The following is a 23,992-nucleotide window of genomic DNA, read 5'->3' on the forward strand; positions in this document are numbered from 1 at the left end:
ACCGAAAGGCAGTCAACAACAATCAACAATCATCTTCTCTATTGTTTACAGTGCGACGATTGAAAGCAGGTCCACTAAGACGACGTTATCCAATCACAGTTCAGAACGGGAACAGGATATTCAACCTTTTGCGGTTTGAGCCAATCAAAGGCCAGGTACAAAACAATAATAACATTTCAACTTGTTTATGAATTCAAGTTTTGTGAAGCGCTTCGTCGTTCGGTCGTTGGATTTGTGATTCAACCGTTTCGGTTTTGGAGTAGTTTCACAACCTGGGTTTTCGCAAAACGTTGAAACATAGACTTTCCTGCACTAAACTTGGTTTAGTTCGTTTTTTACTCTTACGAATAGAGAGATATTAGGTTGCTCGATGTGTGCAGCTTTTGATATTGGCGCCGGTTTCGTGATTGTCCAAAATTTGCATATTTTACGCTTAAGCGATTCAGTCGAGGTCAATTTTTCCTTTCTTACAGTTATTTTGTGATTAGCCTTAGCTTGTTCTACTAAAGCACGTGGTATTATAGGCGATTCTTGTCTTTAGACTGGGTACACTCGCTTTCTCGTTTCGTTATATCAATAAAATTTACCGTGAGTATTCTTCGGTTCGCATCGATTCGGTTCGGAAAGCTTTGTGCGTTAAAATAGGAATTACACGAAATTATGTCATTTGTCATGGAGACACAGAACTTTCTTTTCTCGTTATATCTGCTTACTTTACAGTGAATTCTTCTGATGCATAAGCTCATTTTTAACTATGACTAAACTGTCATGATTATACTTTATTTATGCTAAATGAATGTTAGGTAAACAATTCAAATGCAAATTCCTCCTTTATGCGAGCCAATAATGGTAGTGGTCCCGAGCTGTTGCCTTTTCAATGACGACGCCAAGATTGTTTTTTTAATACAATACATATGACTAATTACCAAAATAATTATTCACGTTGTGCAGGCATTATGATTCACTGTGCCTCGTTGAGAGCAGTCGATCGAGGAAAAATGTGGAATGATTTATTATGCTGTTAAGTTTTACTGACCCGCGGACCTGCTCAGTAGAGACCTTATTAGTCAATGTGAGCTGTTGTGGGAACAGTTGTTATGCCACGTGCTTCACTCTATTGGTTAGGTACATTGAGACGTAACACCCATTGTTAATAACATCGAGAAAAATAACTTGGTTTGCTATTGGTTTACTGAAGTTTTGTTTCCTACCCTCCAGCGGAGATGTTAGTTAATATTCGCTCTGAGTGTGTTTGCGACGTGCAAAATACAATCGCGATTCGGTATTTGTGGCGTTAGATGACTGTTTTTGGGAAGCTGTATAAAAACTGTTCTTGATCACATCAGAAGAAGCAAAGGTATTTATTGATTTTGCTGTTTTTAGCCTTATTACAACGCAAAGTATAGCGCAGATTACTAAAAACACCGCTCGCAATAGACAGTAAAGATGGCTGCAATATTTTGGTGACTGTACCGCAGCCTTTAAGTATAAAAATAGTCATCATCGAATAAAAGAGGTAACAGTTGCCAGTGAGACAAAAAACTTGCGTTTTACCTTGAAGCATAAAGTCTATTGATAGACAGCTTCAATATCAGAATAGATCTGTTCGAAATTTCCAGTCTCAGCGCAACATTGGTTTGCATTATGCGAAGAATGAAGATCTTTCTCTCTTAGTATTTTGGACGGCTTTTGGGAAAATTAAGGCTAAAATCCTCTCAGATTCAAACAACCATACCCACATCAGCAGTTAAGGATGCGAAAACGTATTTTCTATGTATAATGACTTATTTCGTTAATCCACGCGGATTTATATTTTTATTTGGGAATCGTTAAGAAGCTTTAAGATGGCGGCCCTGAAGGCGAGCCAACATGGCGGATAAAAGGACGGCCTACAGTAACCGTTTAACAAAACATTTTGCTGCATATTTAAAAACTATCTTTTTTACAACACCCACCTTGATGACTTGATTTAAGCAAGAAGTTTGGGTATCAACCTAACAAAACCCTTAATTTTACTTTAAATCGAACGACCGATATCGCCGATGTTATGATTTAGCCTAAATGTAGTTTATCGATGGGAAACATTAAAAAACGCTGAAGTGGAGAAGTAAGCGAAACGTTTCACTTCTTTTCATTGTGCTTTTAATATACATCAATACGGCGTTTATATAAAGCGAAAGGACTTTACTGTCGAAACGAGATGACATCGATACAACGAACAGCTTCCGAAACTGCCAGGACATTTTATAGCACCGTTCACTGGATAAAATCATGTTTAACAATGCCAGACAAGCCGCCTTATCTAAAAATGGACAAATTATTCAGTCACAGCCGAAGAATTGACTGTTAGTTTGGCAGATATCAGTAAATGAGTGGGAAAATTGTGCGTGATCATGTATAACTCCTAGCCAATAATTCCGCCTTAAATTTAAATGCACAAAGTTTTCGGACGCAATCAAAGAATTATCACTGTAAAAATAAACAGTCATATTAACGAGGGGGAAAATTGCTGTGTGTGCTGAAGTTTATAATCTGGAGTAAGCCCATTTTAAGTTATCTTTATCTCGGTTAAACGATATCTGTTGTTTCTGCCCATCCGAAAATAACAATTTCTCTTGGGAGCGAAATGACAAGGCGCGGCTATGATCTTTGTTAAATTATAGACATAGAAACGAAGGTTTTATTCCTTAATAAATATCTACAATGGCGCTTCTGTGACGACAATCCTCCAGGTTTTCGACTCTCTTGCAAAGCTGTGAAATTTTTAAGTTGTTTGTTAAAATTGTTCGAGAGGAGTTATGACACATCTGTTTCCAATTGTTTGGTGACCGAATAATACCAGAGGCTATGCATATGCAAAATAACTTTAGGAGTACACTCTTAAGCAAGTTACATTGTAGTGAGAACTGGGATGTATCTTCCTTTATCTCATTATTTGCAATATAATCTTTAAATTTTGAAACACCTTAAGTTAGTTTATCAAATAACAAAAGTACAAGTAGTGCTTTAGAGCCATGAGACACGTTTGGTTTACCAATATTAATACTATTGGTTTATCATTACAAATTACTAAATTAGGTTAAACTACATTTGATTTTTCAACTTTTCAGAGCAGGTTAAGCCCTTGTTTAGCACGTTGCAATTTTGCAAAAGCATTCGAGGCCTACTTGTTTAAAAGCATTAAGTAGTTAAATTTGATACATGTCCAGAAGTAACAAATTCATCCACTCAGTCATATAGAAAAGGAAGTTGCAACCACAGACAAAAGTTGTTGGGAAGGTTGTAAAAATATACCCGATTACAATGAGGCTCGCGGAATTCAACTCATAATGACATCACTTCTTCAGGTACTATTTAAGGACCCCTGCAAACTCCCCCCCCTCCCCCCTCCCCCTCGCTCCCCTATCAATGTTGTAACCTCACTTTACAATTTGGGTTGAGTAAGGTTGCTATTAGCTTAACTTTGAATAGGGGAGGAAAGGGGAAGAACAAAAGCGCAAAGCTTCCCAACATTTTTGTCTGTGGTGTAGGTTGGAACCTTATCAAAGAATAACAAAGAATGTCGATCAAAGAGAGTAAAGAGTAGCGGTAACCAAAATGTTTATTTCCTAGAGATTAGAGAGAGTGTTCATTCAACAACAACACGCTTTTTTGCATGGCCATAAATGCTACCATTCATCAACTTCTCATCTCCGAACTGTCTCTTTGGAGCTGTCTTTCATTACTAAACAGCAGTTTCGTTTTTTTCACTTGTAAGGAATTACTTTTGTATAATTTGGCTGTGTGCTCTGAGAACATCCCCAGTCTAAGCACCTTTAAGATGTTGATACTTTTAATTTGTTAAATCCTTAAGGGATAACAAGCACTTTTCCTCTTTAACTAAGATGTAAGATGTAGCAAGTTATTATAACTTAATAAATTATTATTTATATTTTATTGCTGTATTGTTGTATGTTAGAACTTTTCAAGTTGAGTATAAATCGAGAAAGTTTGTTTGTTTGTTTGTTTGTTTAGTGATCAAATCTGTTCTTTCTAGCTTCTGTCTCACAAAATTAATCAAGCTCTTTTGTTTCAAATAGTGAAGATGATGAGAGCATCAAAAATAGGGCCCCAATGGGTCCATGTGTTTTGCTGCTAGAGCAAAGTCTTAGGGAACATGTTGATGAAAGACAAGTGAGTCGAGATTGAAATCCAACGTCTTTTATTGTCTGTCACTTGTGTGCAGGTTAATAATTGCACTATATTGTAGTCACTTTGTGTTAATTCAATCCTGATAATTTTACTGATCAAAATTCAGAAATTATAAATAATCGCACGCGCACCGGCGTACAACAACAGAAAGACGGCGTTGAACGTAACGCAAAGTTCATTTTGAAAGCGAAAGTTTACAAATAATTATTATCATTCGTCAGTCATCCCTTCACGCATGAACACTCGTCGAATTTCAGTGTCTTCACAACAAGATCGGAAGATCGATAAGGACCAATTTTTGATTCTGCGAAAGTTCGTTTTCTTAAAGTTTTAGAAATTTGTGAAGTTGGAGGATTCACTGAGGACTGCGTAGCCGAAGATGCAGTGGCTCGCTGGACATCAAATTCTATTTTTCACGGCGTTTAATTAATCTTCACAAAATAAACATGTGGCGCCAGCGCGTCTGGCAGTCAAAAATTCATTTTTCAAAAAACTTTCCCTTTCCAGCTATTTTAGCGGGGCTTATACTATAGTACCTACCTGTCAGTCGTAGAAAAGCTGAAATTTAAGGATGAACTGTTTATTAAATGAAGACCGTATTATTTTTTAATAACTAGTAAACAAACTGGTCGCCACGCATTTAAACACGAACTGACGAATGTTGCATCTGATGCAGTGAATCTGGTGAATGAGAACTTCCTTTAATATTTCTTTGTTTTCGACGGTGTGCACCACTGAATAAGTTTCTTTCCCATTGTGATGTTACTAGTATTAATTCGTTTCTAGCTGTCTTTTATATAGCTCGAATACAGCTACAATTAGCGGTGCAGCCTACCAGCTGTCTTTGCGTGACAAGTTACACGTTCATACATTTTATTTTAAAATATGAAGTTCAGAGTTAATACAGTACTAGTATGCTGTAGACAGTGTAGACAAGGTGAGGGTAAGTTTATTTTCAAAGCGAAAGTTTACAAACTGTGCACTAACCGGTCCTTTGGAGAAAATATTTATGACCTTCGGCGAGGTTCCAAGTCTTCGCTCTTTTCGTAAATGATGAAAACTGCAGAATAATTTCTCATAAAACTGGAGTGGTCGCGCCACAGTTTGTTTTCTTTCCCAATGCGATATACTTTTAAATCGGTTTTCTGTTTTCCAACGTGTCCAACGTGGTTTGCGTTCGAATACTTTGGCCCGTAACTTCGAATGCGATCAGCGCTACGGTTCATTGGTTTCGATTTTGTTTGTTCATGGATTTGATTGACATCGGTAGTTCAGATTTCTCCTCTGTTACGGCACTTACACCTTACACCTTACGGTCCTTACGGCACAAACTTCAGCTCTCAATGTGTTTTGCTTGCAGCCATTGCGGCTGCAGCAAAACACAAAAATCCCCAAAGTGGTCGTCGCTGTTGTTATTTTTGTTCTCGTAATAATTGTTATATACATGAGCCAAAGAAATGAAATGATGAGGGAAAAGATGCCAAAAGGAGAGGAAAGAAACGACTTTGAGTTACCGACATCTGAAGCGAAAAATAACCCCAGTATGACCCAAGCCAGATTAGAGACAAGAAACGACCCTGCGTTATCAACATCTGAAGCAAAAAGTAGCCCCACCATGGCCAAAACCAGGTTAAATGTAAGTAAACAAACTTTCAGCAATTTAATTGAAAAGTACTGAAAGATGTAACAGTTACTTTCAACATTTAATTGAAGAATAAATAAAATAAATTACTTTTATTACGATACGGTAATGTTTAAAGCTTGAAGTTTGTGGGGCCGTGTATTCCTGAACGAAATGGAATTTAGAAGTGTTGGTTTTTGCGGAGCAAGGAAAACCGGAGAACCCGGAGAAAAACACTCGGAGCAAGGACGAGAACCAACAACAAACTCCACCCACATGGGACGCCGGGTCTGGAAATCAAACTCGGGCCACATCGATGGGAGGCGAGCGCTCCCACCTCAGCGCCATAAAGAGTGGTCTATTCAAACTTGATTAGTCTATTAACCCAGAAATCAGCTACCTAAAGAAATCAGAACCTAGTCCCCTGGTCCTTTTAGCAGAAAAAGGTGCGAAAACCCCGGGAACGATGATGTAGAAATTATTTATTTTTTTTTTAATTATTATCGTTTTGAAGGGAAATGAAGCGGCTGATTACAAAGGCGGAGAAGCTGGCAAGAGAGACCTTGAACAAAAACAACAATTGAGACATTTCTGTGAAAACAGAAAGCATAAAGAACCGAGTGAGGAGGGTTTAAAGCACCTCTTCGTGTTTGAGAAATACAAGCTGATGTTCTGCCTTGTACCAAAGGTTGCAACCCGTCAATGGATGCCCCTGTTGGGGGGACCTGGGGCGTATGGCCCTACTGTGAATCAGTTTCCATCAGAAAAAGCACAGCAAATGCTTCAAAATTTCTACAAGTTCATGTTTGTACGAGAACCTTTTGAGCGGCTTTTATCGGCGTACAAAGATAAATATGTGCATCCTAGACCAGTTGACAAAGATCCCTACATCACAGTGTATGGGAGAAAGATTATTCAAAACTTTAGGCCCAACGCTTCCAAGGCAGATCTGCAGAGTGGTTACGGTGTGAAGTGGCCAGAATTCGTAGAGTACATAGTAAATGGAGGTGAAAAAGAAGATTGGCACTGGAAGACTTATGAGGATATCTGCGGGTTTTGCGACATTAAGTATGACTTTATAGGGCATTATGAAAATCTAGAAGAGGACTCTAAGTATGTTCTTGAGCAAGCCAACTTAACTCAGCTGAAATTTCCAAAAGTTCTTCCAGCAAAAACTAAAGATGAACTAGTACAGTACTACTCACAGATTCCAAAAGATTGGATAAAGCGCCTTTGGAACGTGTATCAAGGCAGTTTCGAGGCGTTTGGCTATCCTTTTCCCGGGCCCTTGGCAAACTTGTTAGGTTCGTCGTAAACGTTGCGTTTCAAAAATCTTCAGTTATACATTTATAGCACATGTTGTTATCTTATAACAGCAGTTTTGAGATATTAAAGTACCTTTTTTACAAGATGTTGAACTCAATTTTATCACCAAATATTGTATTTTAATGCATTCGTGTATCTTTTTTGATTCGGGTGGTGTTCTGTATTGAAGCCGTATCAATGGTTGAAATTCATAAAATATTTTTCGCGCACGATTGGTATAAACACATAACGTGATACAGCCGTGATACAGCTTTTTCGACGGCTGCATGGTATATTGAAGGAGAATGCCCGAGGCTAAAAATTGTCCAAAAATGAACAGTTGGCCAAGGAAGGAAGCTTCGAAAGTAACTGTGAAATTTTGATGACAATCTATCAGTCAAGGGCACTATCCTTCAATATAACAGCAAGCCAGAAGGGGGTTTATTAATTTTATTAGCCTTCGAATAATTTCTCATTTTTAACACTGTGATTTGATTAGCAAGATAGACCTTAAAAAATGACTGTGTTTTGCACTCCTCTAAAAAATGGGGCCACGGATATCAAATGGGAAAACTAATCCGTGTGTTATGTCTGATACCCGTCGTCTGATTTTGTAACACGCATTGTGTTTTGTCCGATGAGATCATGCGGACAATTTATTGGTGGGCCAACAGATAATTTCCCCCAAGTGATATTCCCCAGTTTCATAGTTAAGGTTGTATTCAGTCAGGGTATTGATAGGTAAGGAAGAAAAACTTGAAAGCTTCAGTTTAAGCCACTAAAAATTTCTAATTCTCTACACGACAAACGAACAAATGAAAAGTGATGTTCTTAACAGCATTAGTTATAATAACTAGCAGAAATAAAAACATTATTTTGGATAATCCAGTCCCTGAACTGAACATTCTGCGCCCTATAAAGGGGTTGAACCAAGGTGAGAGAAGGGAAAGTCCAGGATAACTTGCACGTGCATGCTCAAAGCAAACCAATCAATCAATCCACAAGTACTAAATTTTTGAATTTATCATCTGTGCGTGCGCGTTTCCAAAGGATTTGTTGTATATGATTTGGTTTCTTCCCACCCCCCCCCCCCGCTTTTTTTGGGGTGGGGGGATGACGGATTTCTGAGCATGCGTATATGCAAGTTATTCTGGACTCGTTCCTCCTGCGCCTGGCACCGAAGGGAGATTTCAGGGAGTAGACCAATGATGGGAAATGAGATTTTTAACAACCCCCTGCCCTTCAAGACCCTCCATATACACATGTAAAGTAAGATATAATTCAGCCCCATGTGCACGCGTGTGTTAAAATCATCCTTAGTAATTATAGAGGGTCCTGAAGGAAGGGGGGAGGGGGGTCCTAAATCTCAGTTCCCAGCCCAATTTTGGTCCAAATCCCAGTTTCCAGGATAATTTTGGTCGAAATCCCAGTTCATAAACAAAAAAATAAAGTAAAAGACAGGTCTGCACTCCCCATGTGCCTTGTGGTCGCCGGTCTATGTTTTTAAAGGATTCACATTCGATCCTCAACCCTAACGGTCTATCTATATAAAGGTCACAAAACATTCTACTGCCGGGAATAGAATTGAGAACACATTTCTACCTCAACAGCTGAAGAGAATCCCGAAGACTCGAAACCGCCAGTACTGTTAGCCACTGTAAAAATTTGCAGAAATATTTGTCGTTCACAACTCTCTACATCCTCGGAGACCCAGGGGAGTTAGTGGGGCGAAAAGAAGAAATAAATCGGGCAGAAATCGTAGCGAAAGTTTTCAAGCAACGAAAGTTTTCAAGCAAGGCACGAAGTGCACTTCGTGCCGTGCTTGAAAACTTTCGGCACTACGATTTCTGCCCGATTTAGTCCTTCGTTTCGCCCCACTAACTGCCCCTGGGTCTCCGAGGATGGACTCTCTGACACAATACCTCTAAACAACCTGAACAACGGTGTCGAAGACAGAGGCGGCGGCGTGTAGCGTTTTGGAACGTGGAGGGGGGGGGGGGGGTCTGAGACTGTCCCAAAAATACTCGACAGGTTATCATATTGGAGCAATTTTTTTCCGTTCTATCAACCTTTTGTTGTTGAAGTTTTTCTTACACCGCAGATTTCCGATGAATCTCCGATTGTTGTTCGAAGTCCATACAAACGTTTCCGATCATTTTGGAACTATTTTGAAGGTAAACGAAGTTTTCCAAGGATGTCCAAGGAAGTTTCAAAGATGTTTCACCTCCCTCACGAGACGAAATTGCTTGACAAACCTATTTTACGCTGTGTTTGCGATATTTTTTGCACCAAAACGTGGGGGGGGCTGCGTGCACCCGCCAAATTTTCGTTTCGGGGGTCCACAGCTCCCCTTCCCCCCTGCTCCGCCGGTTATGGAAGATTATCACGACATCGCACCACCAAAGACGACGATCGTGCCAGTGACGAAAACTACGACCTTGACATGTCTGTCCTGACAATTTTGTTGAATTAAATGAGAGCATTGGGGCCTTAAACAAAATTAAGTTGAGTATAAATCGAGAAAGTTTGTTTGTTTGTTTGTTTGTTTAGTGATCAAATCTGTTCTTTCTAGCTTCTGTCTCACAAAATTAATCAAGCCATTTTGTTTCAAATAGTGAAGATGATGAGAGCATCAAAAAACCCCAAAGTGGTCGTCGCTGTTGTTATTTTTGTTCTCGTAATAATTGTTATATACATGAGCCAAAGAAATGAAATGATGAGGGAAAAGATGCCAAAAGGAGAGGAAAGAAACGACTTTGAGTTACCGAAATCTGAAGTGAAAAATAACCCCAGCATGACCCAAGCCAGATTAGAGACAAGAAACGACCCTGCGTTATCAACATCTGAAGCAAAAAGTAGCCCCACCATGGCCAAAACCAGGTTAAATGTAAGTAAACAAACTTTCAGCAAATTAATTGAAAAGTACTGAAAGATGTAACAGTTACTTTCGACATTTAATTGAAGAATAAATAAAATAAATTACTTTTATTACGACACGGTAATGTTTAAAGCTTGAAGCTTGTGGGGCCGTGTATTCCTGAACGAAATGGAATTTAAAAGTGTTTGTTTTTGCGGGGGAAGAAAAACCGGAGAACCCGGAGAAAAACACTCGGAGCAAGGACGAGAACCAACAACAAACTCCACCCACATGGGACGCCGGGTCTGGAAATCAAACTCGGGCCACATCGATGGGAGGCGAGCGTTCTCGCCTCAGCGCCATAAAGAGTGGTCTATTCAAACTTGTTTAGTCTATTAAACCAGAAATCACCTACCTGGAGAAATCATAACCTAGTCCCGGGCCTGGTCTTTTTAGGAAGAAAAGGCGCGAAGATGTAGAAATTATTTAATTTTTTTAATTATTATCGTTTTGAAGGAAGATGAAGCGGCTAATTACAAAGGTGGAGAAGCTGGCAAGAGAGACCTCGAACAAAAGGAACGACTGAGACATTTCTGTGAAAACAGAAAGCATAAAGAACCGAGTGAGGAGGCTTTAAAGCACCTCTTCGTGTTTGAGAAATACAAGCTGATGTTCTGCCTTGTACCAAAGGTTGCAACCCGTCAATGGATGCCCCTGTTGGGGGGACCTGGGGCGTATGGCCCTACTGTGAGCCAGTTTCCACCAGAAAAAACACAGCAAATGCTTCAAAATTTCTACAAGTTCATGTTTGTACGAGAACCTTTCGAGCGGTTTTTGTCGGCGTACAAAGATAAATATATGCATCCTAGACCGATTGATAAAGACATCTACATCACGGGGTTTGGAAGAAAGATCATTCGTAACTTTAGACCCAACGCTTCTAGGCAGATCTGCAGAGTGGTTACGGCGTGAAGTGGCCAGAATTCGTAGAGTATATAATAAATGGAGGTGAAAAAGAGGATTGGCACTGGAAAAATTATGAGGATATCTGCGGGTTTTGCGACTATAAGTATGACTTTATAGGGCATAATGAAAATCTAGAAGAGGACTCTAAGTATGTTCTTGAGCAAGCCAACTTAACTCAGCTAAAATTTCCAAAAGTTCTTCCAGCAAAAACTAAAGACGAACTAGTACAGTACTACTCACAGATACCAAAAGATTGGATAAAACGGCTTTGGAACGTGTATCAAGGCAGTTTCGAGGCGTTTGGCTATCCTTTTCCTGGACCCTTGGCAAACTTGTTAGGTTCGTCGTAAACGTTGCGTTTCAAAAATCTTCAGTTATACATTTATAGAACATGTTGTTATCTTATAACAGCAGTTTTGAGATATTAAGGTACCTTTTTTACAAGATGTTGAACTCAATTTTATCACCAAATATTGTATTTTAATGCATTCGTGTATCTTTTTTGATTCGGGTGGTGCTCTGTATTGAAGCCGTATCAATTGTTATAATCCATCAAATTTTTTTCGCGCCAGCGATTGGTATAAAACACATCACGTGATACAGCCGTGATACAGCTCTTTCGACGGCTGGTATATTGGAAGATAACATCCGAGGCTGAAAGATTGTCCAAAAATGAACAGTTTGCCGAGAAAGGGAGCTTCGAGGGCAACTGTGAAATTTTGAGGACAATCTTTCAGTCAAGGGTATTATCCTTCAATATAACTAATATACCAGCAAGCCAGAAGGGGGTTTGTTAATTTCATTAGCCTTCAATTAATTTCTACAACGCTCGAGGTGATTGGTTTACGTAATTTTTTAACACTGTGATTCGATTAAAAAGTTAGACCTTAAAAGTTGACGTTGTTTTGCACTCCTCTAAAACATCGGGCGACGGATATCAAATCGGAAAATTAATCGGTGTGTTATGTCTGATACCCGTCGTCCGATTTTAGTTCATCGCAAGCAAATTGATCAATTGAATAGAGCTGAACATTTTGAACAGAGTAGCAATATTTTTAACGCCAACAAACTTCTTTGACATGCAATTAATCTCTCTCCCAAAATGGCAGACGCGGTGGCCTTATGGTTAGCGTGCTGGACTCCGAATCGAGTGGTCAGGGTTCGAGCCCTGGCCGGAGTAATGTTGTGTTCCTAGGCAAGACACTTTACTTCAATAGCTCCTCTCTCCGCCCAGGTGTAAGAACCGGTACCGGCAGGAGTCCATTAGCTCCCATCACCCTGTAATAGGCCATTTTCAAAAATACCATAATTCTCTTTGTTGTCCCTCCAAAATTTTGCATAAGCATTGTTTTCAATTTCTCTTGGGACAGCAAAACAAATTGAAAACAATGCTTTTGAATAATTTTGGAAGGACAACAAAGAGTATTATGGTATTTTTGAAAATGGCCTATAACGCCGTTGCCCGGGTTTATTGTAGTTGCACGCTCCGGGTAATGGGCTCCTGGCACCGGCTAATTAATACGGGGGGATAACCCTGCGATAGACTAGTATCCCATCAAGGGAGAAGTAGAAATACCCCTAGTCGCTTATGTAGAAAAAGTGTAAAACTGTCGAATGATGAGTTAATTGTTTCACCAGATTTTCTTTGTCATTTATAGTTCCAAAATGAGCACTACAAAGTAATACGCAATACTACGGTGTAATAGTAATAGTGTAATAATGAATATCAGAAAAAAAAACACTCACATAAGAGTACTGTGCATTAGTGTAAATTGAAAACTTTTCAATTTTTTAGGATAAAGAGAGGGACCTGAATGGGTAAAATGGGAACTGGGATTTGCCTATTTTTTCACTGGAAAAATGGGGTTACTGGGATTGGGATTTAGAAAAAAAAATGGGAATGGGAAGCGTGTCAGTACATGACTCAACATACATATTTTACGTTCTATAATATTCTTAAATTCCGACATAGAATATATGAACATTGAAAACTCTGAAACGAAACCACCGCACTGCACGAGTGTCCATTAAGTGTCGATCATGTTTTGTGTAAGTGATTAAGTTACTCAGTGGAACAGCTATGACTTAGCATGGGCACAAATGCTATATACAAAAAAAGACATAGTAGGTTGTTTTTAGTCAAGGTAGTGGTAGGTAAGGGAGGAACACTTGAAAGCTTCAGTTTAAGCCACTAAAAATGTCTAATTCTCTACTCGACAAACGAACAAATGAAAAGCGATGTTCTCTACAGTATTAGTGATAATAACTAGCGGAAGTAAAAACATGATTTTGGATAGTCCAGTCCCTGAACTGAAAATTCTGCCCCCTATAAAGAAGTTGAACCCACGTGAGAGAAGGAAAAGTCCAGGATAACTTGCATGTGCATGCTCATAACAAACCTTCGTCTGCCCTTTTTTTTTGGGGGGGGGGGGAGTGGTCGGTTGACTGATTTCTGAGCATACGCATACAAGTTATTCTATAAACAATCCTTCCTCTTGCGCCTGGCGCCGAAGGGAGATTTCAGGGAGTAGACTACATTTAGGACAGTCAAAACAACACAAATTTATTGCGCTTGAGCCCAAATTTTCCACGCACTGGGAACTTTACTGCTGCGACTGGGATTTGGACAAAAATAAGCTGGGAAATGATCTTTGTAACATCCCCCGCCCTTCAGGACCCTCCATATACACATGTAAAGTAAGTTACAATTCAGCCCCATATGCACGCGTTTGTAAAAATAATCCTTAGTAATTATACATTATACTGTCAATTTAACGGCCCTATCGCATCCTTTGAGGCCCTGAGATCAATTAACTCAAGGGAGGGGAATGCGAAAAAGTCAAAGTAGTTTTTGGAAACCAGTGCCTTTACAAAACGTTTGAGTTCTCCCAAACTCGCCTTTGTGTCTCGGAATCACGATGAACACACATGAATACATGTAATAGAAACTTTTTTTATTACAATCTTTTTTATTAGATTTTTTTAAAAAAACAGTTTCAATTTTCATGCCTATAAACGTAATCTGCACACACTTTAAATAACAGTTATAATTCCTGCATTAGTTATATATGCCTACCGACTGCATTCACTTAAGAAACTCGTAGCATTGATATCTTAGGACAATTTATAGCCTAATAATAAATTTTACGTTTTTATCATAACTTTTTAACTTTATAATTACACTGTATATCACACTCTATATCTCCAAGGTAAAAAGTGTGCACCCTTATATAAATAAAAAAATTGGATGTACATATGTACATATACATGTTGCAAAACAATATTAAGCTTAATTGTTAGAACGATACACTGAGTATGATCGATGATTATTATTGATGCTGAGATGTAGTAACTTTTGTAAAGGCAATTTCAAAAAGCGGTAAAGAGTGAAAAAACTGAATACAAACTTATGATACGTGTAAATATTCATATTACGAAGGATCATTAGGCCGCATGTCAACGCTCTATTAGCTTATAAAACCTTTACATTGTTACCGTTTTCAGTTATTCTAGTGACTATTTCCTCTGATCTGGCTATGCCAAAATCTGGCTTATTAAAACGTTGAAAGTTGATCTTAAAATTATTTATACTTGGTAAAAATCTCACGTTTCTGCCTAACATTTTTCATATTTCTTCACTGCCAATATTTCCTATTTTGTTGCACTGCCAACTTCTCATTGATACAGAGTCAATTTCATGTTCCTACACTGTCAATTTTACTTATTTTTGCACTGTCCAGTTTACGTTCCCTCATTGTCAATTTAACATTTCTGGAGCGCCAATTTCACGTCTTTACTTTGCCAATTTCTACACTGCAAAGTGCACTTTTCTGTACTGCCAATTTCTCGTTTCTTCACTTCCAAGTTCACGTTCTCGCATTGTCAATTTCAAGTTGTGCGTTGTCATTTTGAAATTTTCTGCCATGCTATTCCTGCACTGCAATCTTCACATTTCCTCACTGACAATTGCACGTTTCTACACAGCCAATTTAACGTTTCTGTACTGCCAATTTCATGTTTATACTGTTAATTTCACGTTTCTACAATGCAAATTTTTGCACTGCAAAGTACACTTTACTGTCCTGCCAATTTCACGTTTCTTAACCGCCAAGTTCATATTCCCACATTGTTAATTTCAAGTTTCTTCACTTCTAATTTGACATTTCTGTGCACTGCCAATTTAAAATTTTCTGCTATTTCTGCGCTGCCAGTTGCACGTGTCTACAAAGCCAATTTAACGTTTCTGTACTGTCAACTTCTTGTCTCTCCACTGCCAAGTTCACGTTCGCGCAATGGCAATTTCACGTTTTTTACTGCCAATTTCACGTTCAAGTTTTTACTTCTTGATACTCCGCCAAATTCACGTTTCTCCGCATCCAAATTCGCTTTTCTGCACTGCCAATTCTGCACTGGCACAATTCAATTTTCTGTACTGCCAATTTCACGTTTCTCAACCGCCAAGTTCATGTTCCAACATTGTTAATTTCAAGTTTCGGCACTTCTAATTTTATTTTCCTGTGCACTGCCAATTTGAAATTTTCTGTTATTTCTGCACTGTCAATTGTACGTGTCTACAAAGCCAATTGAACGTTTTTTTATTATTGTCCACATATCGTCTCTCCACTGCCAAGTGCAGATCTCCTCTTAAATCGTCTATTCATGCTGGAACTTGATTGTGACAACAATTAAGGTTTACGGGAATATCCGAAGCAATAGCTTTTCTGGAAATTATACGCCTTGTTCAAGTCGAACGAAGCAAGGGACGGATGTCATCGAGACTTCTATATTATGCTGAGACGAAATTGCACTCGGTGCAGTCGGTGAAGTTTATCGAAGTTCAAAAAGACAAGATCAAGATTAAAAGGTAACAAACTTACTTGAAATGCTTAGCCTTATTTTACGTCGAATACTGAATGAAATTGTGTCAGTTTTCTGGTCTTCCCGTAAACTATTTTCTGCTTTTCATCTTTGTTTACTCGCTCTTGTTGTACATATTTTTAATTAAACTTTTCACTCGCGGTGTCTAAAATCTATATCATAAAGCAAATAAAGAAGCCTAAGCCATGTTTTATACTGTCATAAAACACTCCGGGCATTTGAGAACACTCGAGAAATGTAGAAAACATTCGCCTGCGGCTCATGTTTTCTACATTTTTCTCGTGTTCTCAAATGCCCGTCGTGTTTTATGACAGTATAAAACATGGCTTAGGCTTCTTTATTTGTTAAATACAGTTTCATAATGTTCTGCCGGATCCCTACAGTTGCTTCATCATTGAAACAAAAAAGAAAGAGGCAGGCTCTTAAGTCGAATTTAGTAAATTTTCACAAGACAACAAACCTCATGCAGAACAGTCAGCATTTCGATGTTCTTAGGCCTGCAAAGCCGTGGAAAATATGTTTAATCTCATGTGGATGTGTTTTTGTATTAATAAATGGCCTTAGAAGAGAAATTGATACGAATGAATGGCGACTTACCAAAGTCGAGGAACGACGCTTTCAGGAATGACTTTTCGACTCTGCTTGCGTCGTTACAAGAATAACAAAAATGTTTCAATAGGTCTTGTGTGACTACCGAAAACATCTCTGCATAGCGAATGATCAGTTTCTGAAATCAGTTTTATCAATTTCAACTTTCTGTAATTTTAATTTCAGGTTTCTGCCAATTCTGCACTGGCACAATTCAATTTTCTGTACTGCCAATTTCACGTTTCTCAACCGCCAAGTTCATGTTCCAACATTGTTAATTTCAAGTTTCGGCACTTCTAATTTTATTTTCCTGTGCACTGCCAATCTGAAATTTTCTGTTATTTCTGCACTGTCAATTGTACGTGTCTACAAAGCCAATTGAACGTTTTTTTTATCATTGTCCACATATCGTCTCTCCACTGCCAAGTTAACGTTCCCGCAATGTCAATTTCACGTTTCTGCACTGCCAACTTCACGTTTTTGTACTGCCAATTTCACGTTTCTTGACTACCAAATTTACTTTTCTGCACTACCAAATCCACGTCGAGTTTCACGTTTATGCACCGCCTGTTTCACATTCCTGCATTGCCAGGTTCACATTTTACTGTACTGTCAATTTCACTTTTTAGCACTGCTTGTTTCAATTTTCTTATGTTTCTGTACTACTGATGTTCATTTTTATACAATTGCATGGTTTTATACTGCCATTTCACTTTTTTGCAATGGCAATTCCGCGATTCTACACTGCCAATTTCATGTTTCTCACCTACCAATTTCACTTTTCTACACGGCCAACTTTTTCTTTTCTGTGGGTCCAGAAGACTGGGGTCGGAGTCACAGAAATTCGCTGATGCTTAGCTGCATCACGCTTGGAGTTTTTATAACACTTCATGTGATGTCATATGTCGTCACAGCCAACAAAAATTATGTTATGTCGAATAAGTTAAGGGCTTTCTACTCAGTGCAAAATTATTGGCTACGTGTTTGTAGAACGAAAACATTGTACCATAGTAAGGGTATGAATTTGCTTGTACGTCCGAGGGTTAAAGTAATGAGCAAGTTTAGTTTCCAAACATCACATTGAATAGAAGCTCGTGGAACCCAGAGGACGTAATTGATCGGTGTTCCTCTGCCTGAAAGTCGTGAGAAATACGTTTAATCTGCATCTGGTTGTATTTTATATTTATAAATGGCCTTAGAAGTGAGAAGTTGCGAGTTACCAAAATGGAGAAACGGGGCCTTCAGGAATGACTTTTCGACTCTGCTTCCCGACGTTACGAAATTGATGGGAATGTTTCCCGACTGACATGCCTTTTAATCAAGTAGCGATGAGCACAACTTATCTTACGATAGGTATAGCACCTGCCGAATGGTAAGCTATGACAACGTGTAAGAACAGTACCAGAAGATGACTTATGTATAAATTTTGGCAGTGCAAACCTTCCTGTCTGCCTTTCTCAAAGCATTTAAACATTGAATATCCTTCAACACTAAGTGCGATAGAAACGTCCTTGATGAGGAGAGGATAACCTCCGACGTTTCCATTAAATTGGTCACAATAAATAGATTGTCTTTTCTTGTCTATTGCTCTGCTGTACTATTGTTCTGTTACTTTGGTTAACACAGCTAAAAACAATGGTCATATTGAATGAAGTTTGCTGTAAACTATTCGGTCTAAAATCAGTTATGTTTTTGAATGTACTACAATACTCTGCTTAATGCCTGGACCTCAAGCCTTCAAGATCTCTTAAGTTCAGCATAAATATGCTAAAGTTTCTAACGCTTTCGTCTAAGGAAAAAAGATTATTTGATTGTGCAGTAAACGGGCCTTATTGACACTGCAAAATTAAAAGTCTTTATTCTAAGAGGTTGACACTTGACAGAACTTTTAAAATTACTAACAACTTCGTAGCCTTTGATCTAACAGTAATATATTAAGTAAAGAAGCGAAACTTTAACAATATCGGGGAATATGTCATGGCATAAGATAGAATTGGCATCTTTTTTAATTGATGGCCTTCTATGTGAGTCTAATAAATGAATTTATGATAAATACCCTTGCTCATAAGGCGTCAACTGGCTTGAAATGAGTTCATTGGGAATCCAAGAAAGCTTGTCTCTTCTGGATATTCACCTGAAAAATAAAGTTATTGGCTAAAGCTGATTCGTAAAAGCAATTTGTATTTTACGTAAGACATTTCTGAATTTGAGATCGGCTCAGTGAAGTCAGTGTATTCAGTGTTTTTTTTTTCAGCTTTTAATAATCCGTTCCGCAGGGATTTGATTATGATTTGGGAAGAGCGGCCTGTCAAACCTGGCAAGTGTTTTTTGTAAAGCCTTAGGCAGAAATAGCCTTCTGACTGATGACATATAACAAGGTTGTAGTTTCACTTGTTCCCAATTACCATAGCATTATCTTGTACCATACAATTACCTTGTTCCTTATTGCCATGTTATGTTCATTTACAATATTTGTTTCAGTGTTTATTTACATTGGCCCTAAAAGGCCCCATTGGGGGAGTGCTCAATTAAGACATTTATTTATTTATTTATTTATTTATTTATTAATTATTTTATAGCAACGATAAATGGCATCCCCCTAATTTTAAGCAAAGCTAGCTTTATATAGCCAGAAATTGTAATATTAATTTTCTTACAGTTTGAAGAAAAATGGTTTGGCTCTTTTTTGGCGAAGTTTGATGCAATTCTGTTAGGCGGTTTTTACGACATGAAGTTGCACAAGTGAGATACCGCAAGAAATTATTGCCCCTCTTCTCCCAGTGGTAAAAGGGCACTATTCTCATTATTTGTTGTTTATCCTGCAAACCTCAGGCTCAAGTTGTTCTTGTTCTCCGTATTTTTCTGTTATATTTTGAAATTTGCCTGACTTTTTCTCCAAGTCTCGACTGTTTCCGTTTGCACATTTGCATTATTTTATTATCAAGAATTAATTCTTTATCCTTTATTGGATGTCTAAAACAATACATAAACTGGCATTTCAATGAACTTAATTTCAAATGTATGTTCTTCTCAACAGTAGCCAGTAGGCTTACCTACAAAAACGTTCACTCTATTGACGACCAATTCTTCTTTTGAGCCCTCGCCACACTTGTTGGTATTCGCTGTAAATTCGTACTATAGCCTGTGTCCACTCCAGCTGCATCAAATTCCTCTTTACTGACCCACTTCACGCAGCTCCAATCGGGAACGAACTGAGTCATCTTTATTCAGAGGTCTTTGGTAAACCATGCAATCTATTAGCGGTGTTCCACTGTCACCAGGCTTACTCCACTTCAAGTTCAGCTTGTTTTCACTTATCTTACTTAAAAGGTTACTGAATTCCACTGGCACGGGGATACCTGGGTATTCAACGATGGTAACTCAGCACAGAATCTTTCATTTTCACTTTCATTTATTTCATTTCCAACAAAACACAAGAAAAAAAAAAATGCAGCGTGGGGGATGGCGTAGTAGCCTTGTGAGAAACCAGTGGAATGGATTTTAGTATCATGCTTCTTCGTTACAGTAATTAAGATAACATTGCCAGAAATGCTTTTATTATTTTGGCTTAATATTAGACGATTGGAGTTAAAAATTAAAGCAGTTCATGCAAGTGTAAAGAAAACTTTATTTCTTGCTTCTAAACCAATAATTCAAAAATGCCTCTTTAACTTAAGAAGAGAATTCCATTGACTAACATTTCTAGAACTGTCAGAACTATTGTCATTGTTGTTTCGTTTATGCAACATATTCATGCACACGTGCCATTTTGAACAAGATCAATCGCCTTTTGTGCATCTGACGTTTGACAAATCTGAGGGGTGCATCACCTATAAAGGGATGGGTGGGGACTTAATCAAGTGTGGAACGTATATGATGTGTTTTCTTTGAATAAAAATAGGTTTACTTAGTGCATCGAGAAATATACATGTATTGTCACTCAAATACATTGTCAATCATTGTCAATATAAGTCAATCAATAAGTCAATGTTTTATTTGAGCCTGTAGCGACTAAGAGCTAGTGAGCTCGTTAAAAAACGTACGTTTGTAAAGTAAACAAAATAAAAATGACGCAAACATTAAAAGTTAAGGTAATTACTGAGCGATTTAAACTAACAACATTATCTGCAAGATCACGGTCAAGAAACTAAAACAAAACGTTTCCAAGATAGCTTTAAATTGATATCAATCTTGTTTACTAAGTTAAACTATTATATTATTAAGTTGAACTATTACAAACTTGTTATTCATTTATTATTTAACTTTCTCTTATTTTTTAGATACTCATAGCATATGATTAATATTGTCAACCACTTTTAACTTGAGTCTCTGTTCTATCAAGTGTGGTTAACAGTAATAACAAGCTTGTGTAGCGCCGATATGACAATATAAGATACTTTCATCAGCGCTTATTTACAAATTAAAAACTGAAATTAAAAATATATACGTAATGTAAACTATATAAACTACTTAGAATGCTACTAGCTACACAGAACCTACTAGAAATAAGTAAATAATAAAAATGAATTTGATAAAAGACTGGTTTAAAACAAAAAGTGAATTGCATGAAAGCTTTTGATGTTCTCTTATTTGCAGCAAAACTGAGAATTATTTTCTGCAAAACAGGAGAATATATAATTAAAAAAAGAAATTTTAGTTGACATGCTTGGCTGCCTTTTTGAAAGCGTACAAAATATATTATTCGTACAAAAAAATATTTTAATCATTCGAATATGGATGCACAATACTTCACAGCTTACATTATGTGAAAGAGGCGCGAATAACGTCTCAAGTTCATGACATCCCTTTCTATTAAAACTGAACGTAACACATTTGATTAATTTCAGAACTGTTCAACATATATCTTGCCAAATGCGCATATTTTGTATGGAGTTTCTGTTTACACTTTAGTTAAACAATACACCAAGCATTATGTGGTTTAACGGTTGAATGAGTGAGTGAATAACTTTATTTGAGTGTCTGAGTGTCTGAGTATTTAGCAAGCTCGTTGGGGACACTAAAAAAAGTGAAGTAGTAGTATGAATTAATTGCAGATCTTCGGTTCGGTAAAACACAGCGGCGCATGGGAAGAACACGGAAAGATACTGCATAAAATTACGAGCCAAAGTTGCGCGCCTGCAACTGATTTGTGCCGCTTAGATATACTTACACGCAACCTTCCTATCAAAATTTTTGAGCGTGTAGTTTTGGTTTATTCTCAACGTCTTAAGCAAATAAAGATTATTAAGATTATTATTATCATGATTTCTAGTTCGCAAGTCGATTTAGAGTTTAAAGATAGACATTTTTGGTCCAGAATTTGCTAACCAGAATGCTGATTAAAACAAGTACTCGAACTCAAACGCTTAAATTGGACAATCTCAGGTATCATTTTATCCAGTTATACAAACATCCCGCCGTTATCAGAGATCGCTGAATCAGGAGGTTATCTGAGTCGTCTTGTTTGGGTCGTGATGTCCCTATTAATCCCCTAATACTCATTACTTTTATATTAATAAACAACATTAAAGCCCTGAATTTTTTTCAGGCTTTTTTCAGGCTTCTTTATTCCAATTGCTTATATTGGAAATTCACTGCGATGATCATTTATCACTTTCACATACATCCGCAGTTCATATATGAATCATTTCATATACATTACATCAAACAACATTTATGCTAAACACAGCTACGTTCAAAAGCGAGATAACATTGGAGGAATTACTGAAAATACTGGAACTGAAAACACTGGAACTGGTCGTTCGATTTACAGTAAATTAAAGGCCTGCCAGTGTTTGTTTCATGCCTTAATATTTAAACAACCTCATCGATGTCGGATGCTGTAAAAATGATCATAGCTAATTCTGTAGTAGTAGTAGTAGTTTTTATAAAACGTTTACGGGCGGTAGTCCTTGGATCCGCCATGCTGGCTCGCCTTCGGAGCCGACCTTGATTTCCAAAGAGAAAAGAGAAAAGTGGAATAACGCGTTTTGTCGACTCCGTGTTAAAATTAAAATTCAAATATAGTAGATACTGCGAGTTCATTTTATGGGAAATAGCTTATCGCGGATTGAGTGCTCATTATTTATCTGTTCACTTAAAAATATGATCTGGGTATTGTTGTTTAAATCTGAGAGGTTTCTAGTTTTATTTCCCCTTAAAGGCGTCGAAAGTAGACAGAAATACCTTCGTTCTCCGTGTAATGCAAGTCAAGGATGCTCTGAGTTTAGATGAATTACAATCCGAGTTGTTATGTTCAAATCTGCACCCGGTGTCAAAGCTGTCCAGCAGATCAATTGATATTGTGCTGAAACATATCTGGCAAGAAAATAAAGAACATTGCGGGCATTATCAGTGTCTAGCGAAGTTCTTAGTAATCTTTAGTGCGCTTTGCATAGTTATTAGTAATCAGTATCAGTAATCAGCTCCATACCTTTGCTTCCACTGATGTGATCAGAACCCGTTTTTTACAGCCATCCATAACTGCCATCATGGCAAAATACATTCCGCCTCATGGTTGTTTTTCGCATCTCGCTAACACACTCGGCGCGAATGCAAATATTGACGCCGAAAGGCAGGACACGCAAACATCAGTAAACCAATAGCAGTTTCTTTTAACAATGGATGATGTTACGTACCCCGACTATGGACTAAACTGAGCACTAACATCACAGCTGACATTGATAAAAAATGAAAATTATCCGCCGGTTAAACTTAACAGCAGAGTAGGTTATTCTTTCCTCGATCAAAGACGACATACGCAGGCGCAGTGCTTTAGAAATTGTGATGAACACTGCATGATGGGAGAAACGTCAATAGCCAATTAGATCTTTTGTTTGTGCTTATTTCACGCCTAGTCACACTCGTAAAACACGTTCGTGCTTTTGTTTGTGCTTGTTTTACGTCGGTTCACGTCACACAGAGTTTTCTTATGCTTATGCTTGTGCTAATGCGTGTGCTTATTCGCACAAGTGCGAACCAAGTGTCAGTGTCCTCAAAACTTTATGAAATACCTTGAATACCATGTTGCCGCTTGGGTGTCTTCCAACATGTTTCAATATAAGAGCTCAACTGTTCGTGAATGGGTGCAGTCAATCGAGGAAAATTAAGATAATCTACTCTATTATTACAGTGCGACTGTTGACAGAAGGTCCACTGAGACAAATTAACGAATCAGATGGCAAAACGGGGACACGATATTCAAACATTTTCGACTTGAGCCAATCAACCGTCGTATAAAACAATAACAGTTTTTCAACTTGTTCAGCCCGTGACGAATTTAAAAGCACTTTGTCGTTGAACATTTGATTCCAAACTGAACATTACGGCTTTACTTCGGCAAAAAACGCATTTCCGCGTCTTCTGACCGTGGTTAACAGAGTCGTTTGTTTGAATCAGGCATCCAAAATAGCGAGAAAGATCTTTGTTTATCACGTGATGGAAGCCAACGATTGGTTGTGTGACCCCCCGCTGTTGCTTTTTCAATGGCGACCCCAAAGAATTTGTATTTCCAGACACTTTCAGTACAATATGTATATATATATATATACCTTATTACTAAACCAATTATTTAAGTCGTGCAGGCG

General features: G+C 38.0%; 1 protein-coding gene, 1 long non-coding RNA gene and 1 pseudogene across 5 annotated transcripts; 2 read left to right on the plus strand and 1 right to left on the minus strand.

Moving 5' to 3' along the window:
• The first annotated feature begins 5,463 nt into the window (after positions 1–5,463).
• LOC144638303 (carbohydrate sulfotransferase 11-like) lies at positions 5,464–7,397 on the plus strand. The gene is made up of 2 exons (XM_078497537.1): positions 5,464–5,827; positions 6,327–7,397. The coding sequence occupies exons 1-2, from the start codon at positions 5,636–5,638 to the stop codon at positions 7,125–7,127; spliced, it is 993 nt and encodes a 330-aa protein (XP_078353663.1). The 5' UTR covers positions 5,464–5,635; the 3' UTR covers positions 7,128–7,397.
• Positions 7,398–9,646: 2,249 nt separating this feature from the next.
• LOC144638234 (carbohydrate sulfotransferase 10-like) lies at positions 9,647–11,812 on the plus strand (annotated as a pseudogene). Its single transcript, XR_013567898.1, has 2 exons — positions 9,647–10,004; positions 10,491–11,812. The product of XR_013567898.1 is annotated as a carbohydrate sulfotransferase 10-like (transcript).
• Positions 11,813–18,404: 6,592 nt separating this feature from the next.
• Positions 18,405–23,377, minus strand: LOC144638369 (uncharacterized). 3 transcript variants are annotated; one of them, XR_013567903.1, is made up of 4 exons: positions 22,840–23,377; positions 22,593–22,724; positions 19,460–19,765; positions 18,405–18,540 (listed from the first exon to the last, which is right to left on the minus strand). It is a non-coding gene; the product is annotated as an uncharacterized LOC144638369 (long non-coding RNA). The 3 variants fall into 3 exon arrangements; XR_013567904.1 differs by lacking the exon at positions 22,593–22,724; XR_013567902.1 differs by lacking the exons at positions 18,405–18,540; positions 19,460–19,765 and adding an exon at positions 19,928–20,236.
• Positions 23,378–23,992: the final 615 nt, after the last annotated feature.

The sequence above is a fragment of the Oculina patagonica genome, chromosome 14, assembly GCF_052425735.1.
Source record: "Oculina patagonica isolate OP01 chromosome 14, crgOcupat, whole genome shotgun sequence".
Classification (NCBI taxonomy): domain Eukaryota; kingdom Metazoa; phylum Cnidaria; class Anthozoa; order Scleractinia; family Oculinidae; genus Oculina; species Oculina patagonica.